This window comes from Canis lupus, chromosome 6, assembly GCF_048164855.1.
Source record: "Canis lupus baileyi chromosome 6, mCanLup2.hap1, whole genome shotgun sequence".
Taxonomy (NCBI): Eukaryota; Metazoa; Chordata; class Mammalia; order Carnivora; family Canidae; genus Canis; species Canis lupus.
In genome coordinates this window covers 26313259-26340900 of record NC_132843.1, presented here as the reverse complement: position 1 = coordinate 26340900, position 27642 = coordinate 26313259, and the positions used below count along the sequence as shown (strand labels likewise).

The 27642-nt window shown below is 37.8% G+C and overlaps 1 protein-coding gene across 41 annotated transcripts in view; it reads right to left on the bottom strand.

Moving 5' to 3' along the window:
* Nucleotides 1-27642, bottom strand: part of DTNA (dystrobrevin alpha) — a 365257-nt gene that overhangs the window by 63968 nt on the left and 273647 nt on the right. For 13 of the 41 annotated variants that reach the window (XM_072829207.1, XM_072829210.1, XM_072829211.1 and 10 more), the window contains 8 exons: nucleotides 24937-25091; nucleotides 22447-22552; nucleotides 21006-21172; nucleotides 18279-18403; nucleotides 13615-13698; nucleotides 11828-11917; nucleotides 4000-4077; nucleotides 3348-3440 (listed from right to left, as the gene is read on the bottom strand). In XM_072829207.1, the coding sequence (XP_072685308.1) occupies nucleotides 3348-3440; nucleotides 4000-4077; nucleotides 11828-11917; nucleotides 13615-13698; nucleotides 18279-18403; nucleotides 21006-21172; nucleotides 22447-22552; nucleotides 24937-25091 (898 nt within the window). Of the gene's footprint in view, nucleotides 1-3347; nucleotides 3441-3999; nucleotides 4078-10648; nucleotides 10970-11827; nucleotides 11918-11992; nucleotides 12279-13614; nucleotides 13699-18278; nucleotides 18404-21005; nucleotides 21173-22446; nucleotides 22553-24936; nucleotides 25092-27642 lie in introns of those variants that run through there. The other 28 variants (XM_072829222.1, XM_072829240.1, XM_072829239.1 and 25 more) reach the window with 8 other exon arrangements.

Sequence of the window (27642 nt, the reverse complement as noted above, 5' to 3'; positions counted from 1 at the left end):
CTCCCTCACACACAGGGTCTTTTTCAGAGTTAAGAGCAGTATGCCAGAAACTTAAGAATATCATAAATATCAGGGATATAATTATGGGTAGAGTTGGAAGTTCTGGGCTTGTTTTAGTCGCCTGCCACAATTATCAACTACCAGCAAACCCAGCACTTGATAAGCTTTAGGGACAGGTGGAAAAAGCCCTTACCATTACATTTTGGTATCCCTTCTCCTCCATTGGAGAAGGTAGTTGAAAACCATTAAGGCTTTTAAGACTTCATTGAATTAGAAAGACAGCAGGAATTCTCCCTTGAGTGACAGCGAATTTATTTGGCTTATCTGACATCAGAACAAGCAAGGACACAGAAGTGTTTTTCTAATTTAGCAGTAGACTATTTACAAATGAGTCAGTTTCATTGTGTTAAGTAGTTAATATGGAGAAAAGTCCCCCACACAGGGTTAATCAGGAGTATATATAAATAATTACAAAAACAAATATTTTAATCAAGAACAGCTATTGGGTTCCTGTTTGTAAACTATTTCATGAAGGGTGCACAGACAGGGAGTCTAAGAAACGGGATGGAATGTAGATGGGACCCAGTGTCAGAAGACTTGTGTGCAAGCTCTTGCTAGCATGTGACCTTGGATAAGTCTCTTAATGTGTCAGAGTTAGCATTCTTTTATCAGTGCAATTGAATTAATAATATCCAAACATATAGAGCCTTGGTGAACAAATAATGTATAAGAAAGGGCTCTGTGATTTTTGAAGCACTTCATAAATGTAGAATTTATTATTCATATCCTGGACGCCATGATGAGTTACAAGAGACTGAAGACAAAATTCTTGCTCTTTTGAAGATTGTAATTAAAATGGAAAATCACAATGCATAGACTAAATACAAAAATGGTAACATTAACAACCACCATTCCTATTACTAGTATGTGCTCAAAATCTTTGTTAAAATGAAATAAAAATAATGTAGTAGGATCTGCAATTTCAGGTAACAGATATATGGTAGATGCAGTGAGCAGTAGTGTCCAGAAAAGCTTTCTGGAGGGCATGGTTTATGTAGGTTTTATAACAGGCAATGTAGCATAGTGATTAGGGTTTTGGGGCCCAGTAGATAATGGTTAAAATTCCTGATCCACTGTTTCATAGCTATGTCACTGTGACAGAGTTATATAAATTCTGTAAATTGGTACCTTTACTTATCTATAAAATGGGGATGAATGTATTTACTCTATGGGCTTACTGTAAGGACTAGGGGAAATTAAAGTTTTTGCACGGTGCTCAACAGGAGGCATGTGCTTTAAAAAATTGGCAGCTTTTATGATTATTACCCTTCCATATCTCACCAGAGTTGAATGACAGTGAAGCATTATTAGCTATTATGATGACAGAGAAGGTAAGATAGCACTATACCACTTACATAATCATTGTAGGTATGGAGAATTGTTAGGATCTGATTCAATACAAAGGAAAGAGAAGAAAAGTGAGAAATTTAAAAGAGAAGTTAGAAAATTTTAGGAACAGAAAAAAGCATAGAGAAATATTGAGGGCAGCATCTATTAACAAGGCATCGACTTTGTTGATCAGTCTTAAATTCTGCTTTGTTTTAGAAATAAATATCACCTCTAGCTTTCATCAAATAGATGTGAGGTGTCTCTACTGAGACAGTTTTACTGTCTTAAGTGACCATCAAGTCAATACGATCAATCACTTCAGTAGGGAAAATGTTCATAGTGACAAACTGTGAGCTTTCTTCTTTGGAGATTTCTTTGTCACAAATTTAATTAAGAAAAGGTCAAAGAAGAGTGGTAGAAGAAACTGGAGTGTGCTCAGAATTATGGGGGAGAGGACACGATATGAGACCACAGCTTTGCCTTCAGACATGACTGAATGTATATTGACAATATTCTTCTTTGAGCATTGTCAATACATTTTTTTTTGGGAATTCAGTATTTAGTTCTGTTGTTTCAGCTACCATACAGCATTGAGGATCCAAACTCACTGGGAATCAGATTAAAGCAATCACTTTTCTCACTTGTAGTTTTGAGAGACTGAGAAGTAACAAAGAAGAGGAGTTGTTTGATCTATAAGTTTGGCAACTTTGAACAAAGAGGTGGGGTTAGCTGAAGAGAGCTTTTTATTTTTATCTTTGTCAAGTATAGGATATAGTATAAAATGAAACTAGTGTGCTGGCTACATTTTTTAAAAATACAAATTAAGATAAATATGTAATTACCAATAGACATTCATCAATGTATCATCTAAAATCATCTCATGTACTAATTTTGTAAGACTAGTTCTAGGCATCTGGAGCAGGAAATAGTCCAGAGAGGAAAGTTCTAGAAACAAAGAAGTGGCTAATAATACCAAGTGGTAAAGATGATGAGGACTGAGTAATGGCCATCATGTGTTTCAGGGATGCTTTTTGTGACATAGTAGGGGAAAGGAGGCCAGCTATTTAAAGGCAATTTAACCCATGGGTTCACTTAACATTTATAATTGCAAAATAGAATAATCCATCAGCCCTTAGTTCACAGAAAGTTCGTTATTAAGCAAAATTCAAATATTTCTAAGGAACTGGGTTGCTAAATTTGTAAACACAGGAATCTAAACTAGGCTGAAATATATGATAAATACATAGTCTGTCCAGTTATTTTCATTCAAATTGCAAATATACATTTATTATCAAAGCCAAGTAACTTTAACCAAAGGGAGGAATCTCCTAGGTCACAATTAAAATAGAGAAAACCATTATGAATGCCTTTATCTGAATATACAGGGCTATCTGAACTCATACATTTAACACATCTAGAAGTAGGCTTTGCATATTCTGAGACTTGAAAGCAGGCTTTATGAGGATGGCTACTCAGAAATATTTGTCAAAGAAGAGTTGAAAGACAATTACTCCCACTGTTATCATTATGGAAATGATTTCCATAGTATGATCCCATCCCATCACTTTTCTTCCTTTCACTTTTATCTTAAGTTAATAGAGCATTGTCCTCCAAATCAGCCATGCCCTTGGAATAAGACAAATAATTTGCCATGGCACGGGTAACACAGAAGTGACAGGTGGGACCCAGAGTCCTGCACCCATTGAAGGCTAATATTTAGCATGGCATCCATTTACACAAGTTTTCCCCTCAGCTGTGATTAAATGAGGGTATGAATTCCATGGTACATGAATGGGAAGTATCTAAACTAACATCACAAAAGACGTCTTAACTGAATCAATTCAAAAGTGACTTAGTGACACTTGCGGCAACCATTTGCCCCTTTGCTGAGACTTTTTATCAAGGGATCAGACTGTTACCCTCTCTAAGGACAGTCAAGCAGCCAAATCTGCACTAACCATGATGGGTTGTTCCGGAGCCTGTTGACATACAACCCGATGAGAACATGTTCATCAGCTAGCCTGTCTGCCACATTCAGGCTGTATTGTATCCTGAAACAGGGCAGGAGGAAAGAAAGGGTGTTGGTAGGAGAGGTGGACAGAAATAAGTAGAGGAGGTGGGAGTGAGTTTGTGATAGAAAAGGCATTTAGAAAACCAAGCAGGTAGAGGAAAAATAAGTGATGTTCTATGAAAAATACCAGCAAAATCCAAGCAATGAAATACATGATTCCATTTCACTAATTAAAAAAAAATTTCCATTTAGGTAAAGCAACTTTTAAGAAAACAGATTCGCATTCTTCAAGCCACTAAAGCCAAGAAATTCATCTGTACAGTAAACACATTGATTGGGCTGCAAGCAAAGAGTAAGTATCCTTTGGAAAATCAAATCTGAAGTTTAGTCTTTAAAAAAATAAAAGGGAAATCAGAGAAAGTGAATAACACAGATGTGTCTACTCAAAATAACTACATGGTGCTGTTAGTGGGGTTATAATAGAGCTGCTTTTACCAAATCAAAGATGGTCTTTCAAACGTAAAGCATTTTTGACACAAGAAATCTCCATTTTTAGTTTAGTTAATTCAAGGTTCCAGTACACTCTGGCTTTAACTTACCCTTTTCCCTTCAGAAAAGCCGGAGCAGCCCTAGCCAGCAGTTTGTTCTGCTCTACTTCACTGTCCTTGGGAGGAGAGCTAGTTAATAAGATGGGAAAGCCAAGAAGAGCGTAAACACAGCAATGTATTCAAGAATAGAACTGGCTACAGAAACTCCCAAGTCTAGATCCAAGCTCCATTTGGACAGCTCTCTTGTTATTTTGAAAGGTTCCAGATGTTTTCAGATTTCCACAGAGTTGAACTAGAAGTAGAAACCTGGCCTGAGAACCATAAATGCAATTACACACGCCTCCATGATCCTCGATTTGACCTCGCTATTTGCTTAACAAATAGATTGCATATGCCTGGACATAATGAAAATTCATTCAACATTCATTACAGACTATCATGTAAACAGTTCAACAGTTCATGAAGTGCTGCCAGCCTTTAGATCCCACTCAAAGGGTATACTTCTCCAGCTTTCCCTTATATTTTCCAACTTTCTGAGTTGAATAGAGACTTGAAAATTACCTAGAGACTGTGGTCATATTAGAAGTGCTTTACTACTCAGGCACAAGTCACCTGACCTTTGCTGAGAAGCTGCAAAGAAAAGTTTCAGAGAAACAGAAATAAACCTTTGAGCCTTATAAATATATATTCATATTCCCCATATATATAACCTGTAAGTAGAGTCCTATCAATATAGCGAATTCTTATCATTTTGGGTTCATTATGAGAAACACTCATTTAGTAATTTAAATGATAGTTTTAAAAGTTTAAAGTGGGGATCCCCGGGTGGCGCAGCAGTTTGGCGCCTGCCTTTGGCCCAGGGCGCGATCCTGGAGACCCGGGATCGAGTCCCACGTCGGGCTCCCGGTGCATGGAGCCTGCTTCTCCCTCTGCCTGTGTCTCTGCCTCTCTATCTCTCTCTGTGTGTGTGACTATCATAAATAAATAAAAAATTAAAAAAAAATAAAAGTTTAAAGTGTAGTTTTATTAAGTGATAAATAGAAATAATAATTAATAAAGTGTGGCCAAGCCAAAGTCAACCAAGATCTATTAAGCATGCTTCATTGGCAATATGGTATTGATTCTTAGTAATCCAACTGTACTTGTAATGTGCTTAAAGGGAGCTGAAGAATTTGCCCTGTAACACTGGTGGGCTGAAAACTAGCCTCCTATCTTTTTCATGGAGAATACAAAAATTAACTTTCTGACTTTGATGACCAAATCTTTAATTTTCTGGGGTTGAAATTATGAAGTTTTACCACAAACTTTCCCAGCTTTTCAACAAGTTCTAAATGTATGCATGTATTAAGATGGCTTATAAAGTAGTTAAAATCTTAAAAACTTCAAGTTTTATGGATTCACTACAAAGTATCACTCCTATAGACCATGAAGTACAAAGAAAATGCAAATGTGTAAACCAACGTGTCACATTAGGATTATGCACTTTGTAACTAGAATTCTTTTTTTATAATTGTATATACTATGATATGACTTAAGTAGTGAGGTCCTCTGGCAAACTTAAAATCAAATTTGATTTATAAAGAAAATGTCTAGTAGAGAGCAGGCACTCATGTTTGTTGAATATATGATCTCACTTAGCTTTTCAGGAATAGATCTATCACTTGAAGAGTACAACTGCTCACAAATGAAATCGACTTTAAAGATGAAATGATTAATGTTTTTAGGAGAATTTAACTTCTTGATGCACATAATTTTTTTTCAGCATACTGATCTTCACTTTCTGAGATAATGAAGCTGCCTATCAGGACGAAATAGCTACCTTAAGCCATCATAGTTGTTATTTTCCTATCTCGTCCTACCAAAACAGCATTCCAAGCCTTGTCTCCTGAAGCATACCGCTCTATATTCATTATCCACTAACTACAGTCTCTTTGCTGCCCAATTACCACCTCTTCCCTTTTTTTTAAAATAACTCAAGATAGATGTACCTATTCTATAATTGATTTCAGATCCCTACAAAACCAATCAAAGCATGGTGTGAAATAACAATGATTCTTCCCTTCAAACTTAACTGTTTCCCTGCCTTGTTATCCATTTTTTCCCTCAAATCCCAGAAATTGTGGTGGTATTTGATTCCTTAAATTAAAAGCCTAATAATTATGCAGGCATAACCTCTGGTGCTGAATGTAGAAGAAGAAATAAAGGATTAGTAGAGAAAAAAAAAAAAAACACAAAAGGATCAACTATGAGGATGTGTTTGCTACCAATTACACCAGAGAGGTCTTTGAGGAGGAAGGTGATGTGTCAGCAAAGTCCCTGGAGAGCATTTTGCTACTCAGTCACTGACAAGCACTAGCAATGGAGGAGTCCTGCTCACTTCAGGAAGGGAACAGTGGCCCAGATTTTCCCTTGGTGGCCTTCTTCTTTTTCTCCCAATTCTTTGGGCCCCCTTTTCCTTCCTCTACTCCACTTGCCTGTCTTTCCTCTCCTCTTCTTCTTCCTTCTTCTTCCCAAATCCTTTTCTCCTTCAGAGGGAAGAGGAGCAGACATTCTATCTGTACACATTTCTTTTCATTTGGTTGTCATTTTCTCTGCCTTGGCCCTTGCCAATGTTGGTTTGAAGAAATCATTTAAGTTCTTTTATGTTCCGTCTGCCTCCCACATGAATTCCTGGGAAAACCAGTTCTTGGAAAAAACGGAAATTACACTCTCTGCATCTATGAGTTTGTGGAAATACACTATTTGCTACAGCTCTTAGTATCTAGTGCCAAGAGCATTTCTGACTTTTGGTACTCCCTGTCCACATAGTTTCTGTACTTCCCAGAACTAGTTTCAAATTCTTTTCCTCATCATTTATTTCTGGGAAGCCAAAAATATGACCATGTATAGAGGAAGCCAAGTTCATGATGAAGACAAGAATGGATCAAAATGAAATATATCAAGAACTTATGGAGTTGACAGGGGAGGCAGTTTTCACTTAAAACTTGGGTCTATAAAGACTTTTCTTTTTAAGATTTTATTTATTCATAAAGACACACACACAGAGAGGCAGAGACACAGGCAGAGGGAGAAGCAGGCCCCACACAGGGAGCCTGATGTGGGACTCCATCCAGGGTCCCCAGGATCACACCCCAGGCTGCAGGTGGCGCTAAACTGCTGTGCCACTGGGGCTGCCCCTATAAAGACTTTTCATGTTAAGGTATCTTCACTAGATTTTTTTGTGCCTCCTGAGAAGCTTGAAGAAGGAAAGCAAAATGAAAGTCTTTTCTCCTGAGTTGTGAGATAGTAACAATATGTAGTTTATTATCATTTCTTCGAAGCAACATACACTCACGATACTTTATAGAATACATTAAATTTTTAAATTTTCATTTGGTAGCTTGGTCATTTGTGTAGAGAAGTTAGGTGGTATTTCAAATTCGTTGTGGGCTTTGGGATCAGGCACATGGGAACCTAGATTCCTCCCAAAAAATGACACTTCTGCTATGGCAATGTGCCAGAATGCAACAATGGCTTGCACATAACTCCAGCTGTAAAAGCCTCCCCTTCTTCTGCAAGTTTGTTCTCAAATCAAAATGTGTTCTTCCTTTTACTCTGAAGCTGGGAACTACTTGGGGCTCCTCCTGACCATGTGTGATAAATCTTTTCTAAGTTGATTCCCAGGGAAAAGGAGGGTCATCATCTCTAAAACTGTATGTACACATAGGTTGTTTTCTTACTGATTTTTCCCCACTAGGTCCTTGTCATTATATAAGTTCATTTCTCTTGCACACATACTAACATTAATGGGTGTGGTGACAGTCACACTCCAAAGGGGATGACAAGGTAAATTTTGAAGTTTATGTGTTCTGCTGAAAGAAAAGAGGCAGGAAAATATTCCTCTAGATTTTTTCTTCTAAAAGATTCTCTATGTTCTCATCAATTCTTTTTTAGACCTCTGGAAAATAGCAACTATAAAGATAAATGGTGTTTTCCTAGATTTTTTTTTCACACACACACATACAATGATACAATGGATTCTGGAATGATAGAGCAATTTCAAACCGTCTCATATTTATTTATTTAAAATTCACCCTTGGTTTTGAAGGATGACAACTGACGTCATATTTTTGCTTAAGTATAAATATTTTGAGGCATTCTAAGGTAATAAAATCACATACAAATGCTCCCTAGATTTTTCTTAAACCTGAAATATAGTTTTAAAGGCCACTTTTCTTTTACTGTGTTACTATATTAGCTCTGGCCAAATATTTTTTTTTCTTTTGTTAAACACGAAAATAAAGGATTTAAATAAAAGTCCAGGATGCAGTTTCACAGAGCAACAGTATTATGTAAACAAATTATGTAATGTAAAATAATTATTATTACAATGGTTAAATGGAAAATGATATTTGAATAATGGCAAATTAAAAACATTTTCAGTTTTACTGATTTTAAATAATTTAAGTAATTTTAAACTTGTGTGGTAGTTGAACTGGTAAAGAATGACTTGTAGAGTTGGCTAACTTCTTAAGTAACTAACCGTTAATTGTGAATAAAATTTCGCTTCTCATGTATGTATGTAAACACACATATGTATATATGTATAGTCACACATGTATGTATGTGTGTACATTCACACTTATGAACACATATGTTCACAATATAGATGAACCTATTATATATTCATTCACATGTGTGCATATATGTATGTATGATATATTGTTTTTACATGTCAAAACTTATTGAATTGCATTTATTTTAAATATATTTATTGAATTATATGTCAATTATATCTCCACAAAGCTGTTTTTTATTTAATTGCTTCTCACTATAATTAACACAGGCTACTAACAAGGTCACTAAACTAATTTAAAAGCAATGAAGTGTCCACAAATTGAGATAATTTCTGGAAAGATTCTGTCTTCCTTTCCTTTTCTAGCTGTCAATATCTGAGATCTGAAACATAAACTATCTGCCACATGCAAATCAGCAAACAAGCATAAAAAACAGCTCAGTATTTCAGGGGGAAAATTAGTTGTCATCAATTCAGGCTGGCATGAAAGCTGAACCATCTTTTAAGCAGGTACCGTGGAGGAAATAATAAGAATTCTTAGGTCATATTTGATTCACTACATTTACTATGTTGTCCCCCAGATATCATCAAGCTGTGTCAGTTGCATTTTTGCCAATAGAGTGTCTAGAAAAGTTTGCTGGGTACAGGGCATGCACAGAGAGCTAAAGAAGTCTAGTAAGAGAGTAAAAGTTATTAAAGTGAAGAAGAGAGGTGACTGCAGTTTTAATTATGCACTAACATTTCAGTATAGGAAATAGAGTGGTGTGTGAAGACCAGTTTAATTCAAGTTTGAAAAAAACCTAGCATATTAGTGGAGCATACATGGAATAAAGAATTAACTGCAAAGAGTAATTATTTCAAATTTCATGAAACTTCAGACAACATAACCAGAAAGTGTGAAAAGAGTAGAGAAATCTTCAGGGTGGTTGATTTATAAGTTTATTTTATGATGTTGATTTATAAATTTATCTATTTTTCCTGATGAGAAAGGATGGGCTTTAATCTTAGAAAAAATTAACCATGGAGAAAACATTGGTTTTCAGAAGCCAAGGTTGAATTCAGTACCTCAATTTTATTTCTATTTGCTTTTGATTACCAACACACAAATGGTTAAAATTCAGTCTGAATGTTAAGTCTGATTAAAAATCTGGGTTGTCTGTAAAGAATCTTTGGGTAAGCAACATGTTTGAAAAAACTGAAAAAGACACAGCAAATTAGCTTTTCTGTGGTTGAAAATGCAAACCAATCTACCAACTGACCAACCAACCAGTCAACCAATAAAAAATCTCACAAGTGCTTCTCCACCGGGAAGAATCAGGATTTGGAAGAATCATGTTTGGGGTGAGCAATGTGCCCTCTGCATGTGCAATACTGAACCTAATACAGAATTAGCTATTAACCAAATGGCATGGTGAGAAACCAGAAAACAGCATATTAGATTGTGTTTGACACACTCTATGAATCATAAACAATTTTCTATATTTGGGAGAGTGATAAGATCTGGCTACATGCTATATATAGTAGCAAAGTGATTCCTTTTGTGCATAGTTATGATTTTAGAGGTTGCATTTGTGAAAGCATCTGTAAACCTTGAAGCGATGGTTCTAACCTTGGAGGTAAAAGAAATGTAGCCATTCAAACTTTTACAATGTCCTTATTGTGGTAATGAAGAAGATGGCCATAATTAAAGAAACTTACTTTACATAGAAAAAGACTGGTTAACTTTCTCACATAAATGAAGCAAGGATTTTATCAAGCTAATTAAGATTTTGCAAAGGGGGCATGATGCCAACAAAGACAGTAGACAGCAGGGGCACAATGCTAAGAGAGTGAAGGGAAGAAGGGGCCCTTTGGTCAGCCCTTGCAATACTCTTTGCAGTAATGATAGTCAATCTTTCATAAGCATGGATAATGTTGCTGCCATACCATACATGGCCCTTAGAGCTCTTTTCTTAGTGGTGATGATAGATTTCCATTGCTCCAGCATTTTTCCCTGTAAATTTATGCATTTATAAGAAAATAATCTAGGTTTAGGGATATGGTTATGATCACAAAAATGAATGAGGTGAATTAGTCCCCGAATTGTGTTCTTTGACCCACGTTGTACCTAGCTGCACACACATGCACACACACATATGAGGACTTTACAAGTTTAATGGAGAGTGCCTTTGAGAATTCCCCCTTTTCTTTTAAGTAAGGGAAAGGTGAATCAAATACATAGCTAGAAGTGCAAATAAGAACAGGGCTGCAACAGATGATGGTGGTAACCAGAGCTATATGCTCGTAAATCTGTGTGAGGTAGATTGCTGAGGTGTCAAAGGACTTCAAAGATATGCCCTAGTGCCTTTTGAAGATCAAAGTGGTATGCTTGTAAAGCACTCAAGGTGAGTAATGCCAGGAGTTTGTATCGAGGATTCTGGAGTGGTGATTTCAATTCATCCTCATTCTGCTTTATCTTTCCAAGATCTGTCACAATACAAAAGACCCAAAACTCAGGCTAAATAAAATATCTGTATGCCAAACCTCCCTACTTTCTTAATGCTGCCTTAACACTGATCAGCACCATCAGTTTTAGGTTTTATCAGATTTTTAAAAAGGACAGTTGGGTTTGGGCAGGAGTGAGGACAGAGCTCTAGATCATATTTCTTTGGTACAGTTCCACTTGTAGGAAGAATAGGACCTTTAATTTATGCCTGCATTTGGCATGATGGGTTTCCATCAATCTGTGTGTATGGGCATGGTCAAGAAATAAACAGTGGGTCACCACCAGCATTGTCAACTGCAAGAAATTAAGGACTGAGAGCATGGAATTGGTTTTGAAATTGCGACTTTAGTAGCAAATCAGACTGCCTTACCTGGAGGAAAAGGTGTCCAGGCCTAGTGGGCCAATCAGGCCTAAATTCTCAAGTCTTCTACTACAATGTGGTCTAGTCATGTGACATTGTCTCGGCCTCACCCTGTGATTGCTAAAGATCAATCACTCCAATAGACTCTGATTCATGACTCTAAAAAACCACCATCTGGAGTCTTGCAGATGGTACTAAAGCAAGGAAGAAGCTCCAGCTTGGTACTCTTCATATATATGCATCTCATATATGCTGGTATGAGGCTGCAAAATCAATGATGTAAGCGGAAAAGAGAGGAAAGAGCTGAGGAGTCCAGCTCAGGTTGAAAATTCTCTACGGAATCTCATGAAGCCCCAGAAGACTTCTTTATCTCTACTAAAACATAGTAGAAGAGGATTTTAGTGATGGAGGAGGATGACTAGCAGTCTAGCTCTGGAACTACTAGCTACAATTAGTGATTCAGAGCTGGGATACTGACCGTGTGCCGTGGTCAAGCTGATCTACATACAGCTTTATGAGCGAATGCTCCTCAGCCCCAGGGCTGGATGCACTTAGCCCCTCAGGTAACCTGAGGGATGCAAACAAGGAGACCTCATTAAAACCTTCCATGGACAGAGCAAGGCCCACTCAGAGAGGAAAGATGTTCAGTGTACACAGCTTTATTGAGCAGCCCCCTTCAAACAGAAACCAGAGGCGAACCTCCATGGTGATAGCAAGACCCACAAACTTTAAACAACGTCATCTGTGGTTCACAGAGAGCATTCCAAAAGGACTGAAGATGGGGAAAAAAGGGAAATGATCATAGTTTGGGTTACTGGGTACCACACACCCTGGAGGAACCAGAACAGCTCAAAGTATTATAGGAATATTTTAGAGGAGAGGAAGCCATGTTATCCATCTAGACGCATCCACCATAAGCAGGGTCCGAGCTGAAATGATATAAAATGATCTTCAGTAAGGATGGAATCTATCTCTGCTTGACATTTGCAGAATGCACGGTTTCCTAATAAAAGCCCATCTTTCTGAACATCACTGCAAGATCTTTCCTCAATTGAGGTATGGGCCCATGTCCCTTATAGACTTTCCAGTTTGATTTTGTGTCAGAAAAGATGGTTGAATTTGCTGGTGGCTTTGCAAGGGAATGCTAAAAGGAACATACTGAGGACCTAGACCATGTTATTTCACCCTGGATGTTCTACTGTTCAATTTCACGTCCTCATTTCCAGTTGTTACGGACTTGCTTAATTTCTAGGGAGGCAGCACCACATTCTATTTATTATGCTAATTACAATTATGGGGAACTTCTTCATCTCCCACTCCTGCTGATGGGAAAATACAGGAAATCAGGGAAAAAAATCAGCAGCGTTATGCGTCTCATTGTGGGCAAACCTTCACTCGAATGTACCAGGATACTACAATGAAATTGGTACCCACAAACCTCTCCAGGGGAAAAGACTGATTATGTTCCTTTTATGAAACATGGGGTTGATTTTTTTTTTCCTGCTGAAAGGCATCTGAAATCTTATGTTCATTACTCACTCCAATTTTCCTTACCTTTGTTTCTGCTTTCCTGTGGGCCTTCTCTGTGTCTTTATAATATAAGTTCCTGGTACTTTATTTGTGAGATTTGATCAAATGACCAATTTGACCCAGCATCTTTATCAAGCTAGCTCTGAGAGAAGTATTTGGTTCATCTGTTCTTTGTTCACATGGGAGTAGATCTTTGTATAAAAATAGGAGGCATGTACCCACTTTTTAAAAAGTTCTTGTTATTTTCCCTTGAAATCACTAATGTGGGAACTACACTTCCAAGTTTGGTCTTCAGCCTCTAGCCTTAGGAACTCCAGAGTTCACCAAATTATGAGATGAGATTATAAGATGTTTCAGAATGTACCCAATACTTTCCCATTGTATCTTGAAAGTTCAATATTCTCATTTAAGGGGCCATTCCAAGTGCTCTGAAAGTGACTTTCTCAACAACATGGATACATGTGTCTTGGTCATAAAACTTAAACATACCCTATATTCTTAAAATGAGGAGGTTGTAAATGCAAGTTCCCAGAAGTGACATTCATCCCAAAAGCCATCCCAGCCATCTTCAAAAGCATCCAAATGAATCAAAGTGAAAACTTGTGACAGATATTTACAAACTAGTTTCTAACAATAATCTTCCACACCTGGCTTACATTAGAATATTGTTCTTCACACAGAATTAGAGGTCATTACCAAGGAGAGGGCTTATTTCATAATAAGACTGGAACTTACCTCCTGGTAATAAAAGGACTTCCTGAGGAAGGAACAGAGTGGGAGAAGAGGGTGTCATTCATGCTGGTTACAGGTCTGGGAGGCCTAAAACGAAGTACAGTGTGGATGGAAAGTTAAAACAAGTCAAAGTCACAAGTTAAAAACTATCCACCACCTCTCTAGGAAAGGGGCTTGGAAGGTCAGAGTTCTATCTTACTCAGGATCAACACAAAGTTTTATATTTTGCCATGAAATTCTTTAAGTATTTTGGGAAGTTACATTTCCTTAAAAATGTGGATTGTTCATGAAACATTAGGAGGAAAATCTCTGGACATCATAGGAATGTTTATCCATGAGCTTGGTGTTTCATTGAGTCATATTCTTTTTTTTTTTTTTTTTTTTTTCATTGAGTCATATTCTTGAATGGAGCAAGGGCTTTAAGGTAGCTTCAGGTCCACTGTTTCCTAAAAGGAGAACTTCTGAAAAACTGATGATAAGCAGAATCTACATCCTCTTGGAAAGCAGAGGTTTCCTGAGGCTTTAGAAACTTCTCCCGTGCTCCACATGACGATGGCCCTTTCTCAATATACCTGGTCTAGATGGACCCCGTCGTGAAATCATATCATGCCTGATTTGCTCTTTGTTCTATGTGAAGATTCAATCAAGCACTGCAGAATTTATTGGGTTTCTTTTATCTGGATGTTCCATATAATAGGGCACATAGAGTACACAGCATCTCATAAACTTCTTTTCATAGGATGACAGAAAGAAAATAGGGTTCAGTATTTCTCAGAATTGTGAATGGCCTCAAACTCTGTCTGCATGGGGTCTGTTACTCCCACTCGTATTTTTCATTTTAGCCTGTCATTTTGTCCCAATTGCTAATGTCTTAGTTCAGGCAAAATGATCGAGCTAAGACGCATATCTCATCATCAAGTGGTTTTTAGTCTTTTTTTAGGTTCACTGGAATATGTTCCATGAGATGGGATTGAGAGTTCAGAATATGGATAATGAGGCAGGGCATCATTCTGAGTCAGAGGAAATTTTGGTCTCACTATCGTTCTATATTTGAGTTTGACAGTGCAGAATTTTTGAACACCAGATATTAATCACAGTAGCCTACAGAATCTAGTTGTGTTAGCTTGATCAAGAGACAAAGTTTTAATGGTTTAATATCTACCTTAGGCAACCAAAGTTGGTTTTGGATTCCACAATGCAGAGGTTCTGAGGAAAAGGTAGGCTTTACCCCACCATGTTTATGGGACTGGACACAATGCTCTAAAGGTTTTAAAACGTCAGCACTATATGCAAAAATTCACTGAAAACTTGTGCTCCCAGTAGTTGGTGCTAAACAGTGTTCTAAGATTTTTTTATAGACATCATATGAGGTCAAAACAGCAGCTTCAATATTTCATCTACTCTAAACATATTAGTTGACATTCTAAAAACTACCTGAGTGTTTTGCATTACTTGCCTAGGATGTGTCTTTGACACATGAGACTAGTTTAAAACTAATTCTGCCTTGAGCACAACACTTTCACTTTATAAGCAGGAGGCTAATTTTATACAAATGTCCTCTGTGAATTTGAAGTTAGGCAAATCAGATTTTCAAACAGTAAGAAGAATGAACTATCTTCATTTTAACTTTGAAACAAGTTGAAACAATCAACTTGGCCAACATTTCTAGTTTTCTTTTCTTTTCCCCCCGCGTGCTCTAGCTCTAGGAAATGAGAAAACAAAAGTGGACCTGGAATGCTTTTTAACTATCCTGCTAAATTTACCCTATAGGATCTTGTCCCTGCAAAGATGAAATTGCAGTTTCTTAGTAAATGGCTTCATGTTTAAGGTTCATCATGGAAATGTTGAACTTGGGAACACGGGATGAATAGCCTTGGTACCACGTGGCAGCTTTCAAAAGGACTGACTGATGTTCCTATTTCCTCCATAATCAGATGGGAAGTTACTTTATCTAATAATTAGGTCACACTGGGAATTTTAAACATATTTATTCTTCTGAAAAAGAAATAGCTCCACAAGATAAAGTCACAGGGATCTAGTACAAAATTTTCCTAGTGGACAAGACCTTCACAGAGGACATTTTTATGAAATTGGCATTTGTCTTGTGTATGGAGAGTATTAGGCTTAAGGCAGAATTAGTTTTAAACTAGCTTCATGCTACTCACTTGTTTTGTGTCTCATAACCACTTATGATTATACGTCTTTATAGGCACACAGGGAACTATTGAACTACTTACCACGTATCACTTTTGGCAGCGAGAAATTGAATAGAATACAGACTGTTAATCATGGTAAAATTAGCAAGAAATACAACAGGGAAGAACAAATGCCAAAATACCAAAATATCACCACTTAAGTGGTCCTACATACCTATGATAATGTAGAATAGCTAAATGAATGGCATATTTTAAAATTAGAAGCCTGAGCTATCTCCATCCAAAAAACAAAAGAAAAAGGCATGGATATCTGTTCAGGGCAAAAACATCTGAAAAATAAATGAGAGGAAAATGTCTAAAGCTAAAAATAGAAAAAAACTTCTGGTCTAATAGAGATTGGACATTCAGAGTACAGAGTTTCTTATATGTTATTTTGACAATTAAACATTTTTCACAATTTGCATTTTAAAATTAAGACATTCGCCTGGAAAAAATATACTATCAGTGAGTACAGACCACTATTTTGATTTGAGGACTATTTGGAGAATCTGGTTAAATAAATGGAACTTTTCTCAGAAGAAGGCACATTAGTGTAGAATTTTAAAGGAATCCTGAAACTCTTCATGGAACTTAAATTGTGTAGAGAGTGCCCTCAGTTAGTTCAGTGAATAATACAACAGATCAGATTGCCACTATAAAGTTAAAAATTTGTTTCCTCATTAGCCAATTAAATACACATGCACACGCGCACGCACACACACACACATATCAGGCCAGAGTATGACTGGGTACAGGATCTGGGCTAGGTAATAGTGTGACAGACCATGAAATTGACTTTCATTTTTCACTCGATCTCACTTCCTAATTTTGTCTCCAAAAGGAAACCTAATTTTGTGTTCTGCAAAGCTCTTAGGGTCAGAATGTTCACATCTACTCTCTCTTGTTTCCTTACACCCATCAGCTCTGATTGAACATTGTTTTCTGGGGTGAGACTTCTAGCCGGGCTGGCAGGAAGTGATTCCACAGCAGAGTTCAGAGAGCATCGACTTGCTCTCACTTAGTTTTATTCATTTAGTAGCAACTTAGTGACTGTCTCTGGCTCTGGGACAAAGAATTGAGACCTTAGTAAGAACAGCTTGTGTGAGGTCATTTTTCGCAAGTGACTGGCCCTTTGGTATATTCCCCAGATTTATTTATCCCTAGTTTCTTTTAAGGCTTATTTTTAGGATCAGAATTTCCAAAAATAAGTTAACCACATTCTACAGAATTGGCTTACATTAGTTTGGATGCTTAGCCCATGCCAGCGACAAAAGCCTCCAGGCTGTGTGTGTATTGCTGAAGGCAGTAAACCCTCAATGCACACTTGGGAGCAAACCAAACAGAACTCCATAGTAGTAATACAAAGCCAGAGACATGACACAGCACAAATCATTTGATGGTATTTGCTTAGGTCCATCAAAGGAAAGAGTTCTTGCTTTCATATAGGTCTCAGAACCATCATGGCACCCCTAAGAGGTCATGTTCCAAACTGCCTAAAGCAGGAACCAAAGTTTAAACTTTATACTGGTGGACTTCTAACATGGATAGGACTAACCAGCCCACCTCTCGATGTCAACATGCAAACATAGGCCCTGCTGAACTGTGCAAAACAGAAAGCAGTTTGTATTGAGGAGGAACCACCTTTTCTAGAGTCTTTCGAAGGTACCTGTGACTACATAATTCCTAATTGGGCACAGAAGCAGATGACAAGCTTGTTTCTTCTTTTGAGCCCAAGATAACACTGAGGAGGAAATACTTTCTTCTGCCTAAGCCTCCCTGCTATCTGGCCACCTGGGCCAGAGAGAGGTTCTAGGGCATAAGGCTTCTGGGAGGTGGAAGGAATGGGTGGGTAGCACTGTTTACTGGCTCATCTGCCTCTGGCCACCAAAGTCACATATGCTTTGGAGAAAGAATTTTTAAAGTCTGTTTATGGATGTTCTGAGGAATTTTACCACCAACCCCTCCTCCTCTTCCACCTTCTCATGTGTGGGCCATGATTCTTCTAAAGTTGTGTCATTTGGGATAAGACAACAATTTTCAGATTTGTTGCTATCTTTAAGATGACTGGCTCTGCAGATAAATGAAACAAAGAGCTTTTATAATTGAGACTCAAAGCACCTATGGTATTAAGGTACAGTGTGCTTTAGTATTTTCTTATTATGGTTAATTTCATTGATCATTAATGTCCAATTGCAAAAACTCTACCAACTTCTGTATTTTATAATGATGCTTCCTGAATATTTTCCACCTGTAGGCAAATAACATTAGTGTTACATACTTTACTCGTACATCAATTCAGAAGTACTGCTTATTCATACAATAAAAAAATAATAATCACATTATTTTTACTTTTTTTTTACAATTAAAATTCAAAACTTGGTCCCTGACAACTGATACAAAATTGCCTTTGTATGGATGTGAACATCGGTCAATGAAGAAACATGTCTTTTCATCTAGAAGGCAGATACTCACACAATGTGGGCCAAGTTGAGTGGCTTCTCAGGCTGGTCAGGGAACATGGGGTGCAAGGGTTCACGGCTGGAAGCACAGCTCAGAGACTTGCTTAATGCATTAGTTAGCTTCTTAGCAGGGGATTTCTGGAGAGAAGAAGAAAGGTAGAAGTGATAATAACTAACATTGATGTATGTGACATTTTATGAGATGATTTGCTTTCATAATCATTCATTCATTCATGAAATTGTCTTTGAATATCTACTATAAATCAGAGAGTTTGTTCGATGCTGGGACTAAAGTGCTGGGACAAGCCACCAGAGTACCTGCCTCCTGCTGCTTAGTGCCTGCAAATGCCATGATAAATGGAAGTAGTCATTGTATATGGGACATCTGAGCTGGGACTTAAGGGACCAGCAGGAGTCCTTCTGATAAAGTCAGGGGACTGGGAAGGTAATTCCAGATGGAAGAAGAAGAAGAAACCCCATTCTGGAGAGGAAAGCAGAAGGCAGCCCTTTGAAGTCCTATGCCACATCAAGGACTGTGGTCTTTATCTCCAATGCAGAAGGAGACAATGAAGAGATTAAATCATAGAGGTGACAGGATCAGTGTGCTTCTAGAAGGATTACTCCTGCTTAAAAACAGAAAATGAGGGATCCCTGGGTGGCGCAGCGGTTTAGCGCCTGCCTTTGGCCCAGGGCGCGATCCTGGAGACCCGGGATCGAATCCCACGTCGGGCTCCCGGTGCATGGAGCCTGCTTCTCCCTCTGCCTGTGTCTCTGCCTCTCTCTCTCTCTCTCTCTGTGACTATCATAAATAAATAAAAATTAAAAAAAAAAAACAGAAAATGATTTGGGAGGAGATAGGAGTGGAAGTAAGAAGGTGAGCAGAAGCTTTCACAGATACCCAGGTGCAAGACATTTCAGGTGTGGCTGGAAACACCCAGTTAAAAGTAAAAGTGGAACTTCAATCTAAGTCTTTGGGGTTTAAAATTCATGTTCTTTCCAGAGCATCATGTTATCTCTTTTTCATTTAGACTAGTGGGATGTATGTCTTAACATTCCATAGCCAAATCTATCAAAAATAATCTACCACATATAATAAGTCTTTATGTCAACTTTTCCTTTTTATGAGAAGCCACTTATAATTTTGTTACTTCCTTTTATGCAGAGAGCCCATAATTGCAATACAATGAGGTGACTTTTGTACTTTTTAAAAGCTAAGGGTTGGGAGCATTGTTCAAGAAATCCCTCTTTGGCTTTTGCTAGGAGGTATAATTCATAGAACTCCGAAAACACAACCACAAAAACAAACAAACAAACAAACAAAAAAACCACAACCACAACAGCTGTTTTTCACCCCCACAAACATTGGAACCTCTTTACCCTCTTGAGAGGTCTTATCCTACTTTGTAAAGACATTGCCCTACCACATAACTTTGAGTACATAACCTTTAAGAAAGAGGCTCTTAAACTGATTTTAGCATTTACATAAAATGATAATTAAAACACACTTAGTCTTCAAACACTAACCCTCCAGAATTTGAACTAGAACAAGTTTGAAAATTGCTAGTATATTGACCATAAGAAAATAAAAGTGTTTTCTTCTATCTTCTGTACTAAATTGTATTTCTTGATCTGTGTTAGTATATCCATGCTCAACAGGTGACATAACCAACAGTGAGAGGTGGCATCTGAACTGGTATAAAGCCCTCAATATACGATGCCTTAGAGAAGAACTGACAGATGCTGAAAAAATCAATATATTTACACTGAATGCTGATTCCCAATAATTCCTAGAAAGAACATTCTGAATTAAAATGCATTTTCTGAAGGTCTTTTTTTTTTTTTTAAAGGGCAGTTACTCTGTAAGTAAAGTCTATAGGTTAATTGAAACACATAAAATATAGAAAAAAAAACCATAATAAAAAGTTTGCCTTTTCTTGTGTAAGAACTACTCCAAGAGTGGTTGGCAGGCCTGATGGTACATCCCACAAAACCCAATCCATACATACAGCAATGCTTTCTTTTTCTTTCTTTCTTTTTTTTTTTTTTTTAGCAATGCTTTCACAGAAGCACAAGAACAACATCTTTGAGCTGATCTTTGAGGATTTGATCTTCGCGTGTAACTGAGACACATTAGCCAACTAAACTGCTTGAACCCCAAGCTCAGGGAGTCAAATTCCTCCCACACATCTATCACATGGACAGACACTCACAGGTCACCTCTGACAAGCTGGTTCTTCATAGTTTACAAAAGATGATTTGTTAATAGAGCCACAACCTCCCCACCTCCACAAAACTAAAATGGAACAACACAACGAAGCCCACAGGCTCACACATCATTCCTTTTCTGCTCTAGTCACGCACTTAACAGAACTCCAGAATCTGAGAAAACTAACAATACATTTTAAGCAATTCCCACAAACGAAACAAAACAAAACTTGGAGAGAATCTTAACTGACTTTGAAAATGAGATTATGTCCCAAAGGTGCTTGTTTGGTTGTTGGCTAAACCAGGTCTGAATTCCAAGCAGTAACGGAGTGGAAGTCTTCCCATACTTGAAGTCTTAGGAAGCTGCATTGGGTTCAGATACAGCAACGAAGACATCCCAGTAAAGTCAGGGTGGAGGGTGGTGAGGGGAGAGTTAGGTTTGCCCCTGGATTCTCCCACCATCCTTGCTGTTCTGTTACGTTCTGAGTGGCACTCACACATCCAAGTGTAAAGGGTTGCCTGGACCTGGCCTTACCCATGATGTGTACTCTTTCATTTGGTGCTGGTTGCTATGGGAACCGCCGGCATGTCCCCTCCAGAAGCAGTCTTGACAGAGCTGGTAATTGTGACACTGTTGGCATCGGTAGCGGAATCCCATCATACTCTCACTGTGGCAGTAAGAACATTCAACCGGATGGAAGACTAAGGGGGAATGAAATGGAGAAAAAAAAAAAGAGAAAAATACAAGCATGAGCCAGAATAAGGAAACCTACAGTCTATCAGGAGCTTTTCTGCTGGGTGCCATGGTGCCATGATTTCAGATGATAGTCAATTTTGGCCGAGAGAAACATCATGTTTATTCCTGGACTCTCAGACTCTCACTACCCCTTTAAAGCATGTGTGTGGAGATGGAGGAAATGAAAAGGGATGGAGGATAGGTCTTCTTTTAACTACAAATTTCTCTTTCCACTTCCATCTCTTACACTACAAGAATATAAATCACCCAAACTGACTTGCCTTTCCCCCAAGCTGCTCTCTGTTTCCAGGAGACAAGCATAGCTTGCCAGAAGACTCAGAAGCACAATGGATGAACACAACTGACTGTCCAGGGGTGGAGAGCCAGTGTTAGAGCAATGGAAAGTGAGAGGGAGAAAATAGAAAGGGAAAGGAGAGAGAGTAAAAAAACTGGATGAGAGAATTGAATTATTTTGTTTAAAAAAAATGGAGTGGCTCGTGGGCTTCTTTAATGAGTGACATTACTTCCATTCAACAATTTTTTTTTCTTTCCCTAGAGGCAGATGGACAGGGCCCAAAGAGATGTGTAAATTATGTGAATACATTTCTAATTCAGATAGTTTGAGAGACATTTAACTCTCCCTGACAGAGAGTTTGAATTTGAATTATAAAGCAGGCAGGGTAAAATACTTGAGATTTGAAGCTAACATATAATCAAATCCAAGTAACTGTCTACATGCTATGAGCTAAAGATATTAAGCAACAACAATTCTTGCCTTTGGTCAAATTATTCTTTATAACCACAATCAGTGAAAGCTTCCATTTGGAGCATAAGACTAAACATTTGCAAGGTACCATAAACTAATTTTCCCCCCATCTCCTCTGCCTATTCTTGGCCAAGTGCCTAGGAACAGTCCATGCCATGTATACCAATATTGGAAGTTCAGCCCTAAAACTAATCTAGAAAATGTCATCTTCAATATTGAGATTCTTCTTCTGCCATGCCAAGTCTATGGCCACACGTGACTCGTAACTGAGAGACATGTGGGGAGATTTATTAAGTGTATGGAATTGACAGTCCTAATTTTGCAATGGACCTCTAAGGCCTTACTGATGAGGGAGAAAGGTGCTTTCAAAACTCCTAACTACTAAATGACGTTGGCTGAATAACTAGGCTTGATAGACTAATTTGATAATTTGATAATTTAAAAAACTGCCATAGCTCAGGAGTGACTACTCACCATTTTCCACATTTGCCAGTCTATGCAGAAGGGGCAGCCAGACCAGACACTGGGGGGGAGGGTCAGACATGAGCGTGTCCAGGAAACCATTTAAGGTGACCTTTTTCTGCATCAAAAAACCCACAAAAATTTAGAAGAGAGAATAATCTGAAATGACGTGCCATGTAAATGCCATTTTTGATGAAAGATGCAAGACATTCAATTAACATCTAATATACAGAGAAACAATATATTCTGATAGCTAGAAAACCAGATATTATTTTATTTTATTTTTTTAATAAAGCCTTTTTATTTATTTTTTTTAAAGATTTATTTATTTATTCATTCAGAGAGAGCGAGAGAGAGAGGCAGAGACACAGGCAGAGGGAGAAGCAGGCTCCATGCAGGGAGCCTGATGTGGGACTCAATCCTAGGTCTCCAGGATCACACCCCGGGCTGCAGGCGGCGCTAAACCGCTGCGCCACTGGGGATGCCCCAGATATGATTTTAAACCTTGGGTTGGGGGATCCTTGGGTGGCTCAGTAGTTTAGCGCCTGCCTTTGGCCCAGGGCCTGATCCTAGAGTCCCAGGATCAAGTCCCACATCGGGCTCTCTGCATGGAGCCTGCTTCTCCTTCTGCCTGTGTCTCTCCCTCTCTCTCTCTGTGTCTCTCATGAATAAATAAATAAAATCTTAAAAAAAAGGTATTTTATGTAAAGTATAAAGAATGAGACAGCATTCTTTAAGCAACTACCACAATTTGTAGCATCTAAAATAATACTGTCTTTTAAAATAATCTTGGAATGGCTTGTTCTTTTTCCAATGAAGCAATGCAAACAAGTTTAAAATTTCATCATTCAAACTGCTGTGATAGCCAGTTTATGAAGCACAAAAATAAACTGGTCTTATTATTTTTATTTGTGTTGCCTCTTTTTATACTTCAAATGATCTTATCCATTTTGACCATTCATCATACTGGCTAAAAATCACTTCTGGCAGTTTCCAAAACTATTATTATGATTTTAACATATATATTTTTCTCGTCATTGAGGATATATAAAAAATTATGTAATAGGACAGTCTATAAGATATTTCAAAAGGAATTTTGAGCAGTGGTAATACCATAAATAATTCTTATTGAACATGTAGGTCCTATGAAAATAAAGAGAGTCATCAAGAGAAACAAAAGCAAAAATGAACTATTGGGACTACACCAAAATAAAAAGCCTCTGTACAACGAAGGAAACTATCTGCAAGTGTACAAATGTACAAATAAACAAATCGAGAGGGAGAGAGACTAGCATGGAGGTTAAAACTATAGGCTGGGCAACAGATGAGGATGAGGACAGAGATGGGAGAAATATTTAAAAGGGCAATCAGCAGGACTTAAAGACTGTTGAGAACTGTGGGGTGAGGAAGTTGTATGGAAGGAAGCTTAGGTGAATGGAACCACTGTGATGTTACAGACTCGAAGGAGAAATATAAAGAGGAGCTTGCTTCAGCTGGGCAGAGATAAGGGACTTAAGCCAGGCTGGGGCTGGGGGGTGTGGGAGGGTCAGAAAGGCTTTCTGGATGAGACTACACGGGAGCAGAATCAGCACTTAGTGTACCAAACTGTCCCATCTCTTATTAGTTGTATGGGATATGTTACGATTCTACATAAATCCATGACCCATAGGGATGTCTGAAGCACTCTGACCTCCTAGGTCACTAGGAAACAGACTGATGCAGTTTACTAGGTGGGCAGTTAAATGCAGTTTTTCAGTGGCTGCTCTGCACTGATTTCTTATTTAAGGGATCCTTTTAGAGAATATTCTTGGTTAGTTTGGATTTTTAAAAAATTTTAAGTAACTCTTCTATTTATGGGTTTGTAAACAAACCACACACACCCACACCATTGCACTGTGCTGGAGAACGGTGCTAGACCTGTGGACTTTCTACATGACTGGACAGATACAAACATGGAAAGCCCCCAAGAATTCCACTTCTCTGGGCTAACTTGTACTATCTACCCCCCAGTGAAAACGTGTCACTCTGGATCCCTGATGTATCATGTCATGGGGGATTTAGGCAGCTGTGTTTGTCATATGTTGGGCCTTCCTGACTGAGTGTGGCATACGCTATATGATTGATTCCCTTGTTTCCTTTGCTAAACATTGGTGAAGTTTGCCGCAGGCTCAGACTTGTGTTTCAGTGAGGCTGAGTGACTATTCAGTTCTTTTGATAGAGCAGCAATAATAATAGTAATGATATTGAGGCTGGAGGATTGGTGGAATGATTAAATTAGACAATGCAAGTCAAGGGCTCAGGATGGTGCCTGGCTCACGGTCAGGAAGTACCGTTGATTATTATTTTCCAGCTATGTTGAGTTGAGTTTCTGGCTCAGAGGTCATTTGTCAGAGGGTGGGAGATACTACAGGTTATCATGAAGAGGAGTTTGTCTAAGTAGTGACTTGGAGTAACACACCGAAGGGCCACCACTGTGTGAGAGACATTTCCTTTGTTTCCTACCTGTTGAGAGAAACAGGATCTAGCTGACTGTTCTGTGTAACCAAATGAAGGGCCTTCAAAAACTGCTGTGGGTAGTTTGAGAACTTCCCGCAGGAACTGATCATATCGTCCATAAACCATCACCCCGCTGGAGTCAGAAATCATGGAGAAAATATCTGATGGAAGGAAAAGGACATTTACTCATTGCATAAATATATTCCTGTTTCAGTAAGACATGTCTGCTACAAATAACAAAAACTGTAGCAGAATAAATAATTTTTTATGAAAGAATAACATAGAAGTTAATTGTTATACTGAAATATTCCTGGCATAGTGTTGTCTTTGGTGTTTTTTTGTAGCTGATTCTGGAACACAGCATTAATTTAGGTAAAATTAGCATATTTTGATAAGACAGAGAGCATCATGTTTTTATTTTGAGGTCAATTATCAACTCACACATCACTCAATGGAAGGAATTCTTGTATATGTGAGGAATATGCTGACTTCATTGAAACACACAATGAACGTTTACTGTAACACTGGGGTGTGTATGTGTCTAGCTAGCTATTTACCCATCTATGTTATCATGAGGACCTTTGCGTTTTGGTTTAAGATATTGAAAAATGAAAGACACAATGGGGATAAGGATGTAATGAAAACACCTGATTAACTTCCCACAGAAGCAGAAAACTTTCAATAAATCATTGTGTTCTGGGTGGAAGGCACTTGATTTACAGGGAAGGGTCTTTTGACTCAGGCAGTCGAGGGGAAGCCTGGCCTTGGGGAAGATCAATGAGGTAAAGGCAGAGTCCTGGACAGAGCCTGTGTCTTCATTGAACTTCTGTTCTTCAGTTTCTGCCACTATGAGCACTTAGTGAATATTAATGGCATAATTTCTCAAGGTACTTTATAATTCCTCTGTGGATGTCACTATGGGAATGAAAGCCTCTGCTATCATACAGTTTGTCACCGTGCTAGATTGTAACCAGACTGGCACAGCTGTTGGGATAAACTGTTGTAAATTCAATGTTCTGTCTCTGTTCATTTTGGGCTTAATGTCTCAAGGTCAAAATGCAATCTGGGAACATGATTTTTACACTGCAGTCAGCTGTTAAGCATATTACAGGCATTTGCTGGATTATGTTTTCAGGTTGTGGATGGATTCTCATTTCCTTCAAATACTCTAATTATAAGGGATTTTTAGTATGTTTCAAATAGTTTATCAATTATGAGGCTAAAGAAATTTTACCTAAGCTGCAAAATTAATGTTTTCAGCTGCTGTCACAATTGTTAACTTAGTGAATTTTATCTCTTATGTTCATTATAACTGATCAAAAAAAGGGAAAAAAGTTGCCAATAGCAAAAAAACTCTTATGTGATCCCATATATAGAAACTCAAGAATTCCAATAAAAATGGGGAAAAAGGAAACCCAGGAAAAGTAAATGGACTTTCTTACCAGAGCTGTCATCTTGTGTGTTTTTGGGCGGGTTGGTTAACTGTAATTGGGTCACCCTGGTGATCTTCTAGGCTTGACTTTTCCAGGCCAGGACACATTTTGAAAAGTAGCCTAGGTCTTTCAAATCTCCCATGGAAAGGATTTAGACAACAGTTCTAACTAGAGCAAAAGCAGCAGGAGTACCAACACTGACCTTTCACAAATTTGAAGTTCATATTAAACGTGTTTGTGTTGATGAAATTTTGCTAAGCAATAGCCAAACTAGGGCTAGGTCACTGGAATCAAAGGGAAGTGGCTATTAATGGCTACTTTGGCTTTTAAAAAGAAATGAGAGAACTCTGAGGAAGCTATCAAAATAGTTCTGGGCCCTCTGTTTTATATACATATTGTTATATAACAACATATATATATATATATATATGCACATATGTATGTAACAATATACATATACACATATGGAATATGCTTATAATAGGTAATATATGTGTATGTAATAAAGTAGAATGCTATTTCAAAGATTAAATTAGTTAATAGATATACAGATGTAAAGGACACAGAATAGTGCTTGGCACTTAGTAAACAGTACAGAAATGCTAGCTATTTTTACTTGTTAATTTCATATTACATTTTTTATGTTATTTACTTCATATGCTTAGGCTTTGCCTCCCCAACCTCGTTGCCTCCCCAACATTCCCAATCATGCTTTAAATCCCCACTGTATTTTCAACAGCACCATACAATGACAGATACTTTAGAAGAATTTATATTCATTGATTTGTTCAACTAAAATTAACTTAGCACTTACTAAATGTATAAAATTGTGCTAAGCAATGAATATACAGAAAAATCAGGACATAGTTCTTTTTTTATATTTATTTTTTAAGGAATTAAAACAAAATTTTCTTTGAAAATAATATCAAACCTAACAAAATGATTGCAAGAATAAGGGTACTACAAAGAACACCCATATACCCTTTGTCCAGATTCATCTATTAACACTTTATTCCAATTACTTTATCATTCTATCATCTGTCTCTCTAGTTCTTTATCCATCTAACATCTGTCTAAGTCTGTCTGTGTGCATATATGTGTGTGCAAACATACAATTTTTTTTCCAAATTGAGACTGATTTGTATATATCATGGCCTTTACCTCTGAACATTGCCAGTGTGTCTTCCCTAAGAATAAGGGTATATCCTCTGATGAGACTACAGCAAGGGTCAGCAAACTTTTTCTGTAAAGGGCCAGATAGTAATTTTTAGGTTTTGTG